The following is a 14,967-nucleotide window of genomic DNA, read 5'->3' as shown; positions in this document are numbered from 1 at the left end:
TTTGGCTGACTCAGAATTTACAGCTGGGTCTAGTAAATCCCTGAAGAAGAAGGTAAGTGAAGGGGTAGAACTGACATATTAGGAAATATAACAACGAACCATGTCAATATGCCAACCTGAATTAGCGAGAGCTATCGCTTTGAGGGTGACAAATTCTTCTTTCTCCAGCTTCATGCTCTTGTATTTTTTTACCAGCTGCAGGATAGCATTATTTAGGTCAAGAAGGCCTGCTAATTTGGACTGGTCTTCATCCATTATATAATCGTCTGCATAGACAAGTTCATCCTCAAAGGAGAGAGATCGGTACACGACACCAAGGATCAAGATTTCCATCCAAGCGCTTTGCAGAAGGCTCATCTGGTCCGCCAGGGACAGCGTGGAGAAGCCTGCAGGGGAATATAGGCAGATCAAGTTACTTTAAAGCTATCATATCATAATGCAACATTAGTTTCATATGGTACTCAGCTTCTGCATAGGTGCTCAAAATTACACTGACTCTAATTAGCTGCTCTTAAACTTTCCCCTGCCCATTTTGCCAATGGCAAAGTAAAAGGCACCAACCAGCTTCGACATGTTGGTGTTTTGTCCATATTTTATAGACAGAGCTGACAGGAATATAATAGATAAGAGGTAGTTTTGTTTCTTTCATTTGAAAATACCATGAAATACAATTTGAAAATCATGAAATACAATCGATTTCTAGTGGTAGTCTTTATGAATGTGTAAAATGGAAGGAAGTGTTAGTCACTCAGACATGTCTGGCTCTTTGTGACCCCATGGACTGTAGCCCACCAGGGTCCTCTGTCCATGGAATTCTCCAGGCAAGAATACTGGGGTGGGTAGCCATTCCCTTCTCCAGGGAAACTTCCACACCCAGGGATCAAACCTGGGTCTCTTTCATTGCAGGTAGATTTTTTACCATCTGAGCCACTCTTCCTAGGCTTGAGAGTTTGATAGGAAGTCAAACTATCAACTACCTCATCTCCAAAAACTGCTCCTGATAAACACATGAAAGAGAAAAACAAAAACCAAAATACAGAAGCCCCCAATAAAGGACAACAATTTAGGCCACACAACAGAGTGCAACTTGGAACCATTTCTCTGTAATAGTCACAAGCACAGTGAGTGTTGAGTTCGATTACACCCAAAAGAGCTTTCTTAATTGGATATTTTGTCCCCACTGACATTTAGTATGAATTCCTTTTTAAAATGGTGATTATTGGTCTCAAAGAGGATGGAATACTTTGCAGCCTGGTCCCCTCACCAAGCAGAGAAGCCACAATTTATTCTTGATATTAGGATCCACTCATTTAAAAAGTTAAACATGGGGGCCACGAGGTGCAATGGACAAAGTATGGGCAGAGACAGATCCGAAACTTCAGTATCAGCTCCACTGAACGACTGGCTTTTCACCTTGAGCAAGATGATTTCCTTCTACCTTAATTTCTGTTTTTCAGAAATATAAAATAAAACCCAGCAGAACACTACTTTAAAATATGTATTCTATAAGTGTAGCTATATGATGTACTATTTTTATCTGAAATACCTGGATGACTGCTTCGATCCTAAACCTGGCCTGCATACATGTTTAAAGTCCCTTCCGAACTTGAGACAACACAAATTTTTTAAAAAAATTAAAAAGAAAATGTGGTTTAAGAGGGAAAGATGATTCATGTCAATGTATGACAAAAACCACTACAATATTGTAAAGTAATTAGCCTCCAACTAATAAAAATAAATGGAAATAAATAAATAAATAAAATGTGATCAGAGTTGCCTATATAAAAAACAAAAAAGAGGGAAAGATGAAGTAGGACAATTAAACCTACTTAGGAGTAAAGATATCTATGTAAATTTCAGAGGGATTAGATCCAGACTCTAAAAGGAAGTCTTAGTAGAGATAACCTGATGATCAGTTGCTTACTTTTGCCTTAAGAAAAAAAGTTTCTTAAAACTTCACCTTCATTTCCAAGGTTATGCCCAGGAATTCCAAGGGTGACAAACCATATCTATGATTTTTGAGGACAATGTACCGTGATTTAAGATTCTGCCACCAATAATTCCACAGAAGGAAGAAAGTATTAATAATGCAACTTATAAAATCTGTTATTACTCCCTTTCCTATTACCCAAATCATAAATACCCACTGCTGTTCAGCTTTCTTAGGCTCCTACCTTTGGCTATTGTTCTTAATCATTTTTACTCATCACAAATTATTCATATTTCCTGTGATATTAGCAACTATAGCATGCTAAAGAAAAGGGAATGATTTCCTGGCCCATTGGAGAAAACTAGTGGTGGCCATTTGGTACCATTCACTTCAAGTGTTTAATAAAATCACCAAGAGGGATTAGTCCAGCTTTTCTTAAGGGGTCTTAAGGCCCATGTAAAAAGCATTTATTTCATTTTTTTTTTTTTATCAAGTTGCTTACATATTACTTAACTAGTCTTCTTTTGGACTGACTATGTCTCTTTTTCCTTTTTCTCTATTCTTTGTCACTGAAATATGGAGTTACATGACTAAACACCCGCTTTGAATTAGAGATGTAACAACTTTTAACAGGGATTGCAAAGAGAAAAATAATGATCGAATCTGAGTAGATGCGTCTCCATTTCCTTTTCATGTTGAGAATGTTTTACAACAAATAAACCAAAAACCAAACAAACAAATATTGATCTTTTTTCCAATCCCCCACTGCAAGGAAAAGATGTCCTGCAAATTCAAATACCTAAGTTAAGAAGAGAGACTAAGTAGGAATTTCTTTGGTAAATAAAACAGATGCAGAAATAGTCGTCTAGGAAGTTCTGAGCAAAAGGAGATGGGTATTTTCCATTCGCCTTCGTTTCCTTTTTCCTTTTCACGCTCCCAAGCAGTGTTTCTGCAGCAGCAGATGGACAGAGCGCATAGCCTGCAGCACCTTCCTGTGACAGCCCTATTCTCCAGCCCAGACACTGCTGTTAGTAAATAGATTTACACATTCTCCAATCTCCACACATCTTTCTGCCGAATAATTAAAAGCAGGATGATTAGTTTATTGAGTGGAAGGAGGAACTTTTTTATTGAGGTCCATCCACGATTTTATCAGGGCCAGCACTTTTACGGTTGTCAGGAGGATGCAGGCATCCAATTTTTCTTATCTGCCTGATTAATACAAACGCTGTTTCAGGACGCATTAATTAACAGATACAAATCTACGTTCTCATGGAAGGATCAATACGGAGAAGAAAAGAGGCATCAATGTGAATTTAGTACTGATGATGGAGCAGGCACGCTATCGACATTTACGTGCACGGAAACTTTAAAGTTGCACGGGGGCCCCTTTGTCCCTGTGATTTACAAATGAACAATTTTTTTCCGCCATGACAATGTTTCACACATTTCTTGGGGGGCTTAATTAAGCCAAAAACAATAAAACTTCATTTTCTTAGGTTGATCCTGAGACTTGATCCTTCTAGGTGTGTGTGTGTGTGTGTGAACCGAACTTGGCCTTTTACTTCTTAATGAAATAAAAACAAGGAAAAGGGTAAAGAAAAGGTTCTCCTTTTTGGCAGGGGGGAGGGGAGTGGTCAGGGAGCACATAAAGATAGATATAATACAAAAGGTCTGCTTAAGAGCCTCAAGTCTATTTCAAGTTGATCAGACAGAGGAGGTGTAATTTTGCCAAACCAAAGGGGAAAGGACAACCTATGCTCTACACAATATAAATAAAGTCTGGGCTTTTATCTCTTCTTGGTCCAGAAATAGCTGGATCCCAACATTTTAACCCTTTCCTCCCAAACCTCTGCAATCTGGAAGCTGTCACAAAGAACTGTCCTGCCCAAATGCTTGAATAACAGTTAAACAGCCTCATTATAAGCTGGCTGTGCTCACCTGGGCACTAAGACGGCTAAACCCAAAACAGAGACGATATTTCAATTCCTCAAAAATTTCCTTCCTGGCCTTTAGGAGTGCTAGTTCTATTTTACACTCATAAAGACGCAGGGGTGATAATTTTATCAGTAGTCCTGAGCAAAGTAGAAAAACTAAGTGACCAAGAGCTAAATGAAAATGCATATTTTAATGAACTGAGTCTATGGAATTTTCTCAAAACACAACTGCTCCATTGGTGCACACAGGCTTGCCTCCAAATAATAATTATTTGTTTGTGCTTTTACTGGGCCTTTAGTGGTGTTTTATAGCTATTGGACTACAAGTTAGAGGTCCCTAGTATCTATAACCTTTAGCTATCTTTGGCGAGAAACCTCTTTGCCAAGTGAAATAAAACATGCTTTGCCTTGGTGTCATGGGCACTTCATGTTTTCTACATTCCGGCATCTTAATCTTCGCTGTGTGACAGGTTATAGTTTTAAATGTTCAGCTGTATTACAGCTTTTTAAAATACACTGATACCATGGCACATTTTTTCTTCCCCAGCTCCAGTCCATCCCATGCATATTGCTGACACCTCCGATCTCTCATCATCTCCGTCCTAGAGTCAGTGCAACTTAATGTATCTGAGGCATTCGGCAGGCAGAATGACTCTCCACCTTAACCCACAGTTAAGTAGCGTGTTTATCTGCAGTACAGTGTGCGCCAAATAAACCAGATGACACCTGGGAATAACATCATTTCGAACGACTGAAAAGCTTCTCGAGAGGCAGGTACCCTTGAAGTAACAGGCCTGAAGAAAGCATGTTTTGTGCCAAGCCTCTTGCTTTCTTCTACTGGAAACTTCGGAGGTTGACAGTGGCGCTGTGGGCCCTTGTCAAGCACTTTTATTTATTTATTTTTAGCCTGGCAAACTGATGCACTTTGCAGTCAACTTACCAAAAAGGCTAAGCATTTGAAAGTGTGAAGGGCAAAAAATATCTGACGGCTAGTCTTCAAAAATACACTTTCATTTCAGAAAGCATAAATGTTTATTTCCTGAACAGAGTGTTGACAGAAATAGGCTGCCGTGAAGGCGTTTGGGTTTAACCCCTGCTAGGCATTTTCTTCTTGGCTGTTTCCTTGAAACAGAGCAAGCCTTTTACATCTTTGGGGTGTCTGTTAATATCACTTAATCGTGGCATTGATTTCTCTGCTCACAGTTTTTGAACTGTAGTGTCTCTGTCCCACCAAAAATGGACACATTTCAATGAAGGGCATAGCATGCTAAAATTACAGGTATATCATCATGACGTAACAACTCACTGAGCTCACAAGTGGAGATCATTGAGAGAAGCTGACTGAGCAACACGGCAGCAGCTAGATTCTCCATCTCTCATAGAAATGAAGCTGGTGTTGAAATAAAGCTAGAGGAAAAAACTTAACAATGGCACGAAGATTTGGCCTTAGTTATTAATAAATGCAGATCCGTAAACCTTGTCAGTGATACTCTCTTTGTTAGTCACTAGTTCTTCTCAAATAGGAGCAGACATATCATTTCTTCTATGATTCCGCAAAACACAGGGCTCAGGTTTATGTGTGTGTGTGTGCATGCGTGCATGTGTGTCACACACACACACACACACACACACACACACACACACACACACACACACACACACACACACACACACACACACGACCTCTTCTCTCTTTATTTCCCATAGAGATGGACTTCATGGACTAGAACTCAGTTAGGGCTCAAGGCAAACATCTACCAATAGTCCCGTGCTAAACTGAAAAGCTGAAATATCCTTTTGGTGCTACCGGCAGCATTTTATTTAAACATTATCTTTATGAAAGATAATTATCACTCTATTATTATCTTTCTACCATATTATATTATCTCTTTGTTACATTAGTACCTAAGAATTAGATACATACAATGCTACCCTTTGAACCTTTATTCTTTTAGCCTGACTGAAACCCAGATTTCAAGCATTTAAATTCAATCACAGTTGGTTTGGGTGAAACGTAAGAATAACTGACAAAAATGGGATCGCTCCTTTTCTTGCCAATTTGATCACTCGTTTCAACATATGTAGAACACAAGAAATCTGTTTCTTTAGTTCTGTTTCTATACTCCAAGTAAGGTTCATGGAGATTTCACAGAGCCATTATCTTAAAATAGTGGTTTCATGGGACAAATGTGAAAATTTGAAAGATAGGACTCAGATTCAAAAATTACTTTATATCTGCATGGCAGAACTGACCACTGTGTATACAAAGATCTGGACAGCTGGGATAAACTAAAGGAGGAGAGAAGAGAGTTGAACAGGTGGTATTCACCAATCCAAGGCACAATACCACTATTCACCAAGCTTACGGGTTTGACTGGCCACTCACTGACCACTCATGCTGGTTATGTGAACAGCCAAATATGTTAGCCATCAGCCCACTCCTGGGCACTGCAATCAACAACACGCCCCTACGCCCACATGGCACTGGTGAAATGCTTTCTTCAGCAGTTGTTTCATGTTTTTTTTGTGGCCACACCACAAGGCATGTAGGAGCTTAGTTCCCTGACCAGAGATGGAACCTGTGCCCCCTGCAATGCAGGTGGAGATTTTTAACCACTGGACTGCCAGGGAAGTCCCAGCAATTGTTTCTTGTTTCTCAGTCCAGCTTGCTAGAAAAATTAAAAGTGTAATAGCAGCTAAGGAAAAACATTCCCAGGAAAGCCTCGAAATGATGGTAGGAGCTTTTTCGTTGATTGGTTTGTTTCTGTGAGTGGGCAGTTTTAAACACTCGCCAACCTACTTTGAAAAGGACCTGACAGAGGGCTGCTGCTGCTGCTGCTGCTGCTAAGTCACTTCAGTCGTGTCCGACTCTGTGCGACCCCATAGACGGCAGCCCACCAGGCTCCACTGTCCCTGCGATGCTCCAGGCAAGAACACTGGAGTGGGTTGCCATTTCCTTCTCCAATGCGTGAAAGTGAAAAGTGAAAGTGAAGTCGCTCAGTCGTGTCCGACTCTTCACAACCCCATGGACTGCAGCCCACCAGGCTCCTCTGTCCATGGGATTTTCCAGGCAAGAGTACTGGAGTGGGGTGCCATTGCCTTCTCCAGTGACAGAAGGCAGATGAATGCAAAATAAGAATCCAGAGAACATCTACAGGGAGGGTACAGCTTCTCTTGGTAGATCCCACTTACCTACCATCTCTGAATGCTCCAGAGAAGCTGAAATAATTCCCTTAGTCTTTCCCAACCCCCCTCTGAGCTGGCCTCAACTGTACTTCTCTCCTTTCATCTAAGCCAAGAAGAAAGACAAATTGTTTGGGGTCATGGAGGCAAGGATAGAGAAGCTGCTTTCAAGGAGGAAACTCTTAATAGCTTTCTTTTCTTCACAACCTTTTTTTTTTGTGTGTGTGGTGCTAGTTGAAGACAAGAAAGTTCTGCCTGGAAAACTCTCCTTTTTGATGTAACTAAAATTTGTTTGGCCATGAAGGAAAAAAAAAAAGAAAAAGGCTGCACCATATATAAAATAGGACTCTTCAAAAAAAACCTGATAAAAGGGTATTGCCAGTTTTACTTTGGAATTAGATAGATACTAAGGAGGGAAAAATATCATTCTGAAGCTACATTTCTGATTTGGAAAAAAAAGAGACTGCTGGAATCTTGCTCTCCCCAGTAGGACTGGTTAAGAAATATCTTGTGTGTTACAGGGTCCAGAACAGTTGTCCAAGAAGAATCGGCCCAGCCTGGCGACCAGATATGCAGGCATTATCCTCTTTAGGAAATCCCCAAGTAGTGTGCATTGGTTTTGGTCTAATACTTGATGTAAAAGTCAAACCTTCAAAATAAACAGAGGTCAACTCTATCTTGAACTTTGGGGATCTTTAAGGCTGGTAGACATTTCCACAAACTTTGAAAGAGTATGTAGGAAACTTTTAATGTCAAATATTCAAAAGTTAAGGGTTTACTGCTATGGGTGACAGAGGAGTTAGAGGCTGTGTGTGGGGAGCAGTGAGCTTGAGGTCTGGGGATCTGGGTTCTGGTTCCATCTCTCCCCACGACCAAAAGTGTTAACTTGGCCCCTGCTGTTAAGTTGAATCACTGCCCTCCAACAGCTGTTGGAATCCTAAATCCCAGGACTGTGAATGCGACCTTATTTGGAAATAGGGTCTGTGTAGATGATCAGGTTAAGATGAGTTAATTAGGGTGGGTCCTCATCTAATCTGATTGTAACTTCATTGAAAGGGGGAAACTCAGACTCAGACACAAACAGGAAGAAAACAGTGTGAAGATACACAGAGAATATCATCATCCACAAACCATGGGATGCTGGAGGCTACCTGAAGCTAGGAGAAAGGCATGGGACAGATCCTCAGAAGGAACATACCCTCCAGACACCCTTGATCTCAGACTTCTAGGCTCCAGAACTGTAAGACAAATGCTTAAGTCATCTAGTTTGAGGTACTTAATTATAGCAGCCCAAACTGCTGGTTTCCCTGGTGGCTCAGTGGTAAAGAATCTGCCTGCCAATGCAAGGTACTCGAGTTTGATCCCTGGGTCGGGAAGATCCCCTGGAAAAGGAAATGGGAACCCACTCCAGTATTCTTGACTGGGAAATTCCACGGACAGAGGAGCCTGGTGGGCTACAGTCCATGGGATCTCAAAGAGTTGGACATGACTGAGCACACGCATGCACACGCAGAGCAAACCAATACAGACCCACAGCCGACGCTTCACCTGTCAATGTGAAATGAGGACCAAACATCTCTGAAGGATCTTCCAGCCCCAATGCCGTCTGACTCCGAATAACAAACAGAGAGCTGCTTACATGAAACAGAAGCCTGTGTGGGTAGTAGTGAGCACCTCTGATGAAGATCACTGGATTGGGAGTAAATCAACCTAGCCTGGGGTGCCAACTCTGCCACCAACTAGCCATGGGACTCAGCTCCGGGGATTCCTGCTTTCTCACCTGTAAAATGGAAGGTGGGAACAATCTTCCCAAAGCTTGGGTCCAGTCCTACATCATTCAGGTTTTCAGGGGTTCCACCCTAACACAATTCAAATCAATTGATACCTAGTGCATCTGTGATGAATGAAACACTGTGCTCATAACCATGATACTCATATTACACAAGATGATACAGTTCCTGCCCTCTCAGACTTGACGGTTTAGTAAATGAAGAGAAGTACACAATGAGGTGAAGTAGGTAGGCACCATAAAGAAGGATCACATTGAATGCATTGGGCTGGCCAAAAAGTTCACTCGGTTTTTTCCATACCATCTCACAGAAAAACCCTAATGAACTTTTTGGCCAACCCAATAAATGCAGAGGAAGAAAGATGGGCGTTTGGTTGGATACATCTTCCCAAACGGACCCATCACTTTGTCTCCTTTTCTTCCTCTCTGGTATTGGTTTGGGTCTCCACCTTCTCTTTTGGGATAAAGGATACACAACTCCTTTCTGGTGTTTCCCACTTCTACCTGTGGTTATTCAAACATTCTATTGAATATGAAATCTAACTCTGCTATTCACCGATACAAATGTTTTCTTGGCTTCTACATCTCCTGAAGGACAAAACTGAAACTCTGGCACAAGATGAAATTTCCTTTTTTTTTAAAAAAAAATATGAAATTTCTTTCACGCTGTGGCCTTTCTCATCCCTTCCTTCCATAGTTCCTAAAAACTTCTCACCTGGGAAGTGCTCTGTGGATGGCTTAACACCTTGAAAACTGAGACCATTTTCCCAACCCCAATGTCAAACCTCACACCTTCACGACTTCCCAGATTAACAGCAACACCACCTACCAGCTGTCTCACCCCTAGCCTCTCAGGGATCTATCAACAAGTGTTCTCTTTCATTCCTAACGTCAAGTGCATATATTTCTTTCCATCCTTACTGTCCTTATCACTGTTCCTGCGTAGCATCCAGCAGCAGTGACAGTTGTGAGCTGCAAAACAGGCTAGTGGAGCTCAAGGTAAAGACATAAGCAAGTGAGGGAGTGGGGATGATGACACGTTGCCCAACAGGTGTATCTGTATCCTGCTTGTGCATTTCCACCATCTCTGAGCTCTTACCAGTGGAGACCTTCTCTTCTTTGCTCCTTGCTGTATCCGCAGCACCTCCAACACTGCCTGCCACATAGCATGTGCTCAATAAATACGTGCCAAATGAATGAATGGATAGAAAATTCCTTACCAACTCATGGACTGGCTTTCAACAAGAATGGGAGGCTAGAGAAATAAATATTCCAGATACCAGCTCCAACCCCCCAAATATTTGAATATTTCACAAAAACACTGCCTGATGTTCTTTCATAATTCAACAAGTGTTTATTAAGGCACTGATTACATGTAAAGCTCTTTGCTTATAAGTGCCTATCTAGTATATAGGATTTTCTCTGGAGCCACTTAAACTCTGATAAAGTTCTACCTAAATTGCACAACCTCAGCCAGTTCTTTTTGAATTTGTAATTAAAGTTGACATTTTAATCATACTGCCTAACTACGTTCTCCTATATTTACAAATAACCATTCACAACAGATTCCATGATCATGTCACGACTTTTTTATTATTTACAAGTATCTGTAATTAATTTCTCTACTTTACCCTAGTTGTGTAATTATTTTGACAATGTGTAAATTTATTATCTGGAGCTAGTATTTTAATTCTCTGAAAGCCTGACTTAGGTCACGAATGAAAGAAAAAGCTCACTGCCTCTTTCTACTTGCTGGAATAAAAATTTGTATGTCTACCATTTTTACATAAATTCTTAGGAGACTCCAAATCTAGCTTTGATAAAGCCAAAGTCACTGATAAAGGTACTTTCTACACTTTAAAAAAAAAGGCAAGCAGATTGAGCAATCCTGGATTTTCTTTATTTATTATGAGTTTCCTTTCCTTGAGTCAAAAACAGCAAAGAAAAGGCAATGCAATAAAAACACATTCAGATATGGCAACTCCCTCTCGGTCCATTCTAGAACAATGGCACTCACTTGTCAGAAGTATTTGCAGCATGGCAGCAGGAGGGAGTGAGGTGGCTTCCCACTTGAAAGCAGCAAATTAGGCATTTACAACAGTGAAGATGGTACTTGTTGGTTACGACCTTTCACTGTGACTGCGCAAGTAGGTGTTAATGTAATTTAAATGCCACTTAGACATGTTTCAGGTTTATCAAACTGGTTTGTACATCCATTCTTATGCAATCATTTTGAAGGGGAACTATTTCCATCTGCTGTAGGAACAAGCATAGCTAGAAACAGCCCTAGGCAAATATTCTGGGCAAGTGAAGGAGGATCCATTTAACTTAAGAAAAAGTCAGGTTGGACCTTGAGGAAATCAAGGAGGAGGTCAAAAAATACCTTTAATAAGTCGGGTAGTTGGTTCACATTACTTTTTATGAACTCTGTTTTTTCCATTTTTTTATAAGCACTCAGCTGAGAGTTGGTTTGCATTTATGGACACACCTATTAGGTCTCTTGGAAACCATAATTTTTCATTTAAAGTAGGGACATGGTGAGAAACACAAGAGATGAATTTTGCTAACACAAATTTTCAGATCAAATACATTTTTTTTTACAATTCAAAATTTTAATAAACTAAACAATGTTATTAATAAAGCATATCATCTGTCAGAGTTTAGCAAGAGAGAGATGTGCCTCTAATCCTCTTTAGAATTGCTGGAGAAACAATCCCAACTCTAATTTTGGGTTAATTGTTTTTTTAAAACAACAGCATATTATTGGCATTTTTTACCTTCCTTTTTAATTCCTAATATTGATTTTTAAACTGTGCTTCTGATCCCCAAATATACTTTCAATTAAAAATAAATTTTTGTGAGTTTGTCTTTTACCCACACATGAAAAGTGATAGCTTTTTAAAAAGATGAACCATTTCTCATGGGAACATTCGATCATTAAAGGAAATCTATAAATAGCAAGTTAGCCATGGCTGCTTTGTCTTGTTATATGTGACACAACATAATATTCTGATATTGAAGAATCTAAAAGCACATTCCACATATTGGATAAAATAGAAATAAGCTGTTGTAGTATATACATATATTTATACATATTAAATAAATTGGTTATATATTATATATATATAACTACACAGGTGTATATATATATAACTACATATACATAGTTTACATATATCTAAATGAGTTAACATAATGAAAAATTAGAAGGAAAGAAGAAATGATCTATCTACCCTAATTTGATTTTGGATTAAATGCTGCCCATTCAAGGAAGGTAAGTGTTCAAACTTTCTCCCAATGCACCTGCTTGCATTAACGAAGGCACAGTTGCTGGCTTATGGCTCAAGGTATTAAGTCAAAAGAGTCTTTTTTTTTTTAACACCATTTTTCCATTTGTGAAGGCCACATCCACACGCTTGAAGCCACAGAATGATGTTGGCATTATGAAAGACTGAGTTAATTCACTGAGCTCACCCAAAAATGTGCAAATTTTATTTCCACTACCAAATACCAAAGAACAGAACATTGTGATCATCTTGCTTGCTTTCACTTAAAGGACCAAGAATTGATTCTCTCTGGGATCTCTAAGAGAAAGTCACTTCTAATTTCTTTATTAATTTTATATAACATACCTTCAAATCTTTTTTAACATATCAAATTAAGTCCCTTGATGTAGAAACACAAATCTCAACAAGAGCACTAATTATGAGAGGCCTGTTGTTTATGGAATTAAAATTTATTTCTTCTCTTTTCTCACTTACTTTTTATACATAAAGCAGGAAAAAAAAAGAAAATCTTCAGGTGTGCTTTTCTTGATTTTTCCCTAAGAAGAAAGATACTATAATTCAGTGTCTCCAACATATGCCCTAGAAAGAGGATAGGCAGGAAAAAAAAAAGCCAAAAACTAAGAGGTCTTCTGCATAAACGCAAGTTAAAGGATTTATAGCACAGGCCATTAAAAACAAAGTGTCATATGTATTCATGAAAGAACGTAGAAGAAATATGTTATCCATGAGATGCATGTCATAGATGTGAAATTATAGCACCCTGACCCTGAAACTCCACATTCAAATAATATTAGAAATTCTCACTATCTATGCTTAAAAACCCTGGCATAATTTGTTCTCTGGACAGCAAGGAAAAACAGCAGCTCTGAATTTCTAGCCCTGAGAGTTCGGTTTAAAGTCAGGCTCTCACACGATTTTTCTCTGGGGCTAATGAAGATCTGTTTACGAATATTTACTCCCAAGTTCACGGCTGGTGTTTGCTGGCTCAAGCAGAGCTAAGTCATTACGGCTTGGCACACGATCCACCGGGGAGGCTACCAGTTATCTTCTCACTGACAACAGAGGCAACCCCTCCGATTCCTCTCTGCCTCCCCTCCTTCTTCTCTACACTGCCCTGATTTGGATAACTGGCCAAGTTAAAGGGAAACAAAAAAACTGAGAAACAACGCAGCTCTTGGAATTTCTCAACCACATGAATGCAGAATTGTTATCAGTCTTGAAATGCTGCCTGTCCTATTTACCACAGATACATAATATACAAACCAAACCTGCAAACCTGCGCCTCTTAGAATAACTCTTTCGAGACACTCTTCCATTCAAAAGTGGAATGGAGGAGGGAGATGGGGCTGCGGTGTAAAGCGCTCACATTGTCATGGCTCTTCTCCTGAAATGAACAAGAACACCCACTGCACCGCCTCCCAGTGTCCCTGCTTTGATCTTTTGGGGAAGGAAATTTATCTCTGCATCTCACCTCTCCTCTATGCTGTGACCAGGCCCTTGCATGTCACTGAGATCCTGCAAATAGATCCAGGAAATCCTAGAAATTTCCAGATGAGGCTGATTCAAGAAAACAAGCAAGAGGTTATTAAATAAGAGTTACCATTCAGGCATGAATCTAGCTGGAAGTTGTACTGCATTCTAACTCCATTTGAGTAGCATGAAGGCACCTCTGCAGGCAGAGACTCTTAAACGTCTGCAACAGTCTAAAATGAAAGAGGAAGGGAAAAAAAGAAGGGGGAAAAAAAAAAAAGCTGCCTGATTCTAATACACCTAATTAGCCATCGGCAGACTCTTAATTGCATACATTAGGATGATTCCATAGTGGAGATTAATTCTAAATATACCCAAGCAGCTGGTTAAGATGCCATGGATTACAGTGTGGACTGTACTTTTCCACTTAATTAGATATCAAAATTAAGCAGCAACAAGCATTTTGACATAACGGGGATCAAGCCGCTGCTTGGTATCCCAGAGCTGTGCTTAAAATGACCGCTAAACAGAGCTGCACAGATGGAGAGATATTAAATGCCGCACTGGAAAGTAATTTCAAATAATAAAATATCAATATTTACATTTTAATTACCCCTACTGAGAGCCGCTCTGTCATTTTCACTATTGCCGACGCAGCAAGGGGTAGTGAAATGACATTGCAGCTCTGGCTGCAATGACTATTTTGTTTCCATTAAAGAATGACAAGTGTTTTAGAGGCAGTGACACTCGGTGTGTGAACAAGAATGACAGCAGATCAGAAAATTCCTATTAAGGGACTAAATGCCTCAACAAGAGAATTGACTCTGAGCAGCAGCTCTTCCTTGAAGCACATAATCCTTTCCAAATTTTCTGCTGAAAGTTTATTATTGGGGATGCCCAAGGGAAGTTTTAGTCTCCCATGAAATATTTAGATTGGTAAAACGTTATATGATGATCGCCAATCTAAAAACAATAATACTTGACGTGAACAAATATCCAGGAGTTCTGTGTAAATCACAAAGAAGTTAGGGGTTTCCTTTTAAAAATTTCTGTCATTGAAATTGACAATACCATTGATCATGTTTCCTTGAAACATATCTATTTCCTATCAAATGCATGGATGAAAGCTTGGAATGTGGCTTAGAATCATCATAGCAAAAATGCTGGGCTTGTTTACCCCAGTTTTTCATTAGTATTTTTATTGTATGCAACCATCTCAATCATAATTTCCTTGACATGGAAAATAAAGTTAAAAAATGGGTAACAATTTGTCTGTGTAAAAAGCATATCCATGTGCAAATATACTATGGATTTTTCTTTGGCTTCTGTTATTATTTAAAAGTAGCAAATTCCTTGCGGCTCGTAGAGGCC

The 14,967-nt window shown here is 39.6% G+C and overlaps 1 protein-coding gene across 10 annotated transcripts in view; it reads right to left on the bottom strand.

Moving 5' to 3' along the window:
• Positions 1-14,967, bottom strand: part of ESRRG (estrogen related receptor gamma) — a 674,161-nt gene that overhangs the window by 16,214 nt on the left and 642,980 nt on the right. For all 10 annotated transcript variants that reach the window (XM_043485932.1, XM_043485924.1, XM_043485925.1 and 7 more), the window contains one exon: positions 117-386. In XM_043485932.1, the coding sequence (XP_043341867.1) occupies positions 117-386 (270 nt within the window). The remainder of the gene's footprint in view (positions 1-116; positions 387-14,967) is intronic.

This window comes from Cervus canadensis, chromosome 13 (assembly GCF_019320065.1).
Source record: "Cervus canadensis isolate Bull #8, Minnesota chromosome 13, ASM1932006v1, whole genome shotgun sequence".
NCBI classification, from domain to species: domain Eukaryota; kingdom Metazoa; phylum Chordata; class Mammalia; order Artiodactyla; family Cervidae; genus Cervus; species Cervus canadensis.
The sequence above is the reverse complement of the archived record's forward strand: the minus strand, read 5'-3'. Positions and strand labels throughout refer to the sequence as shown.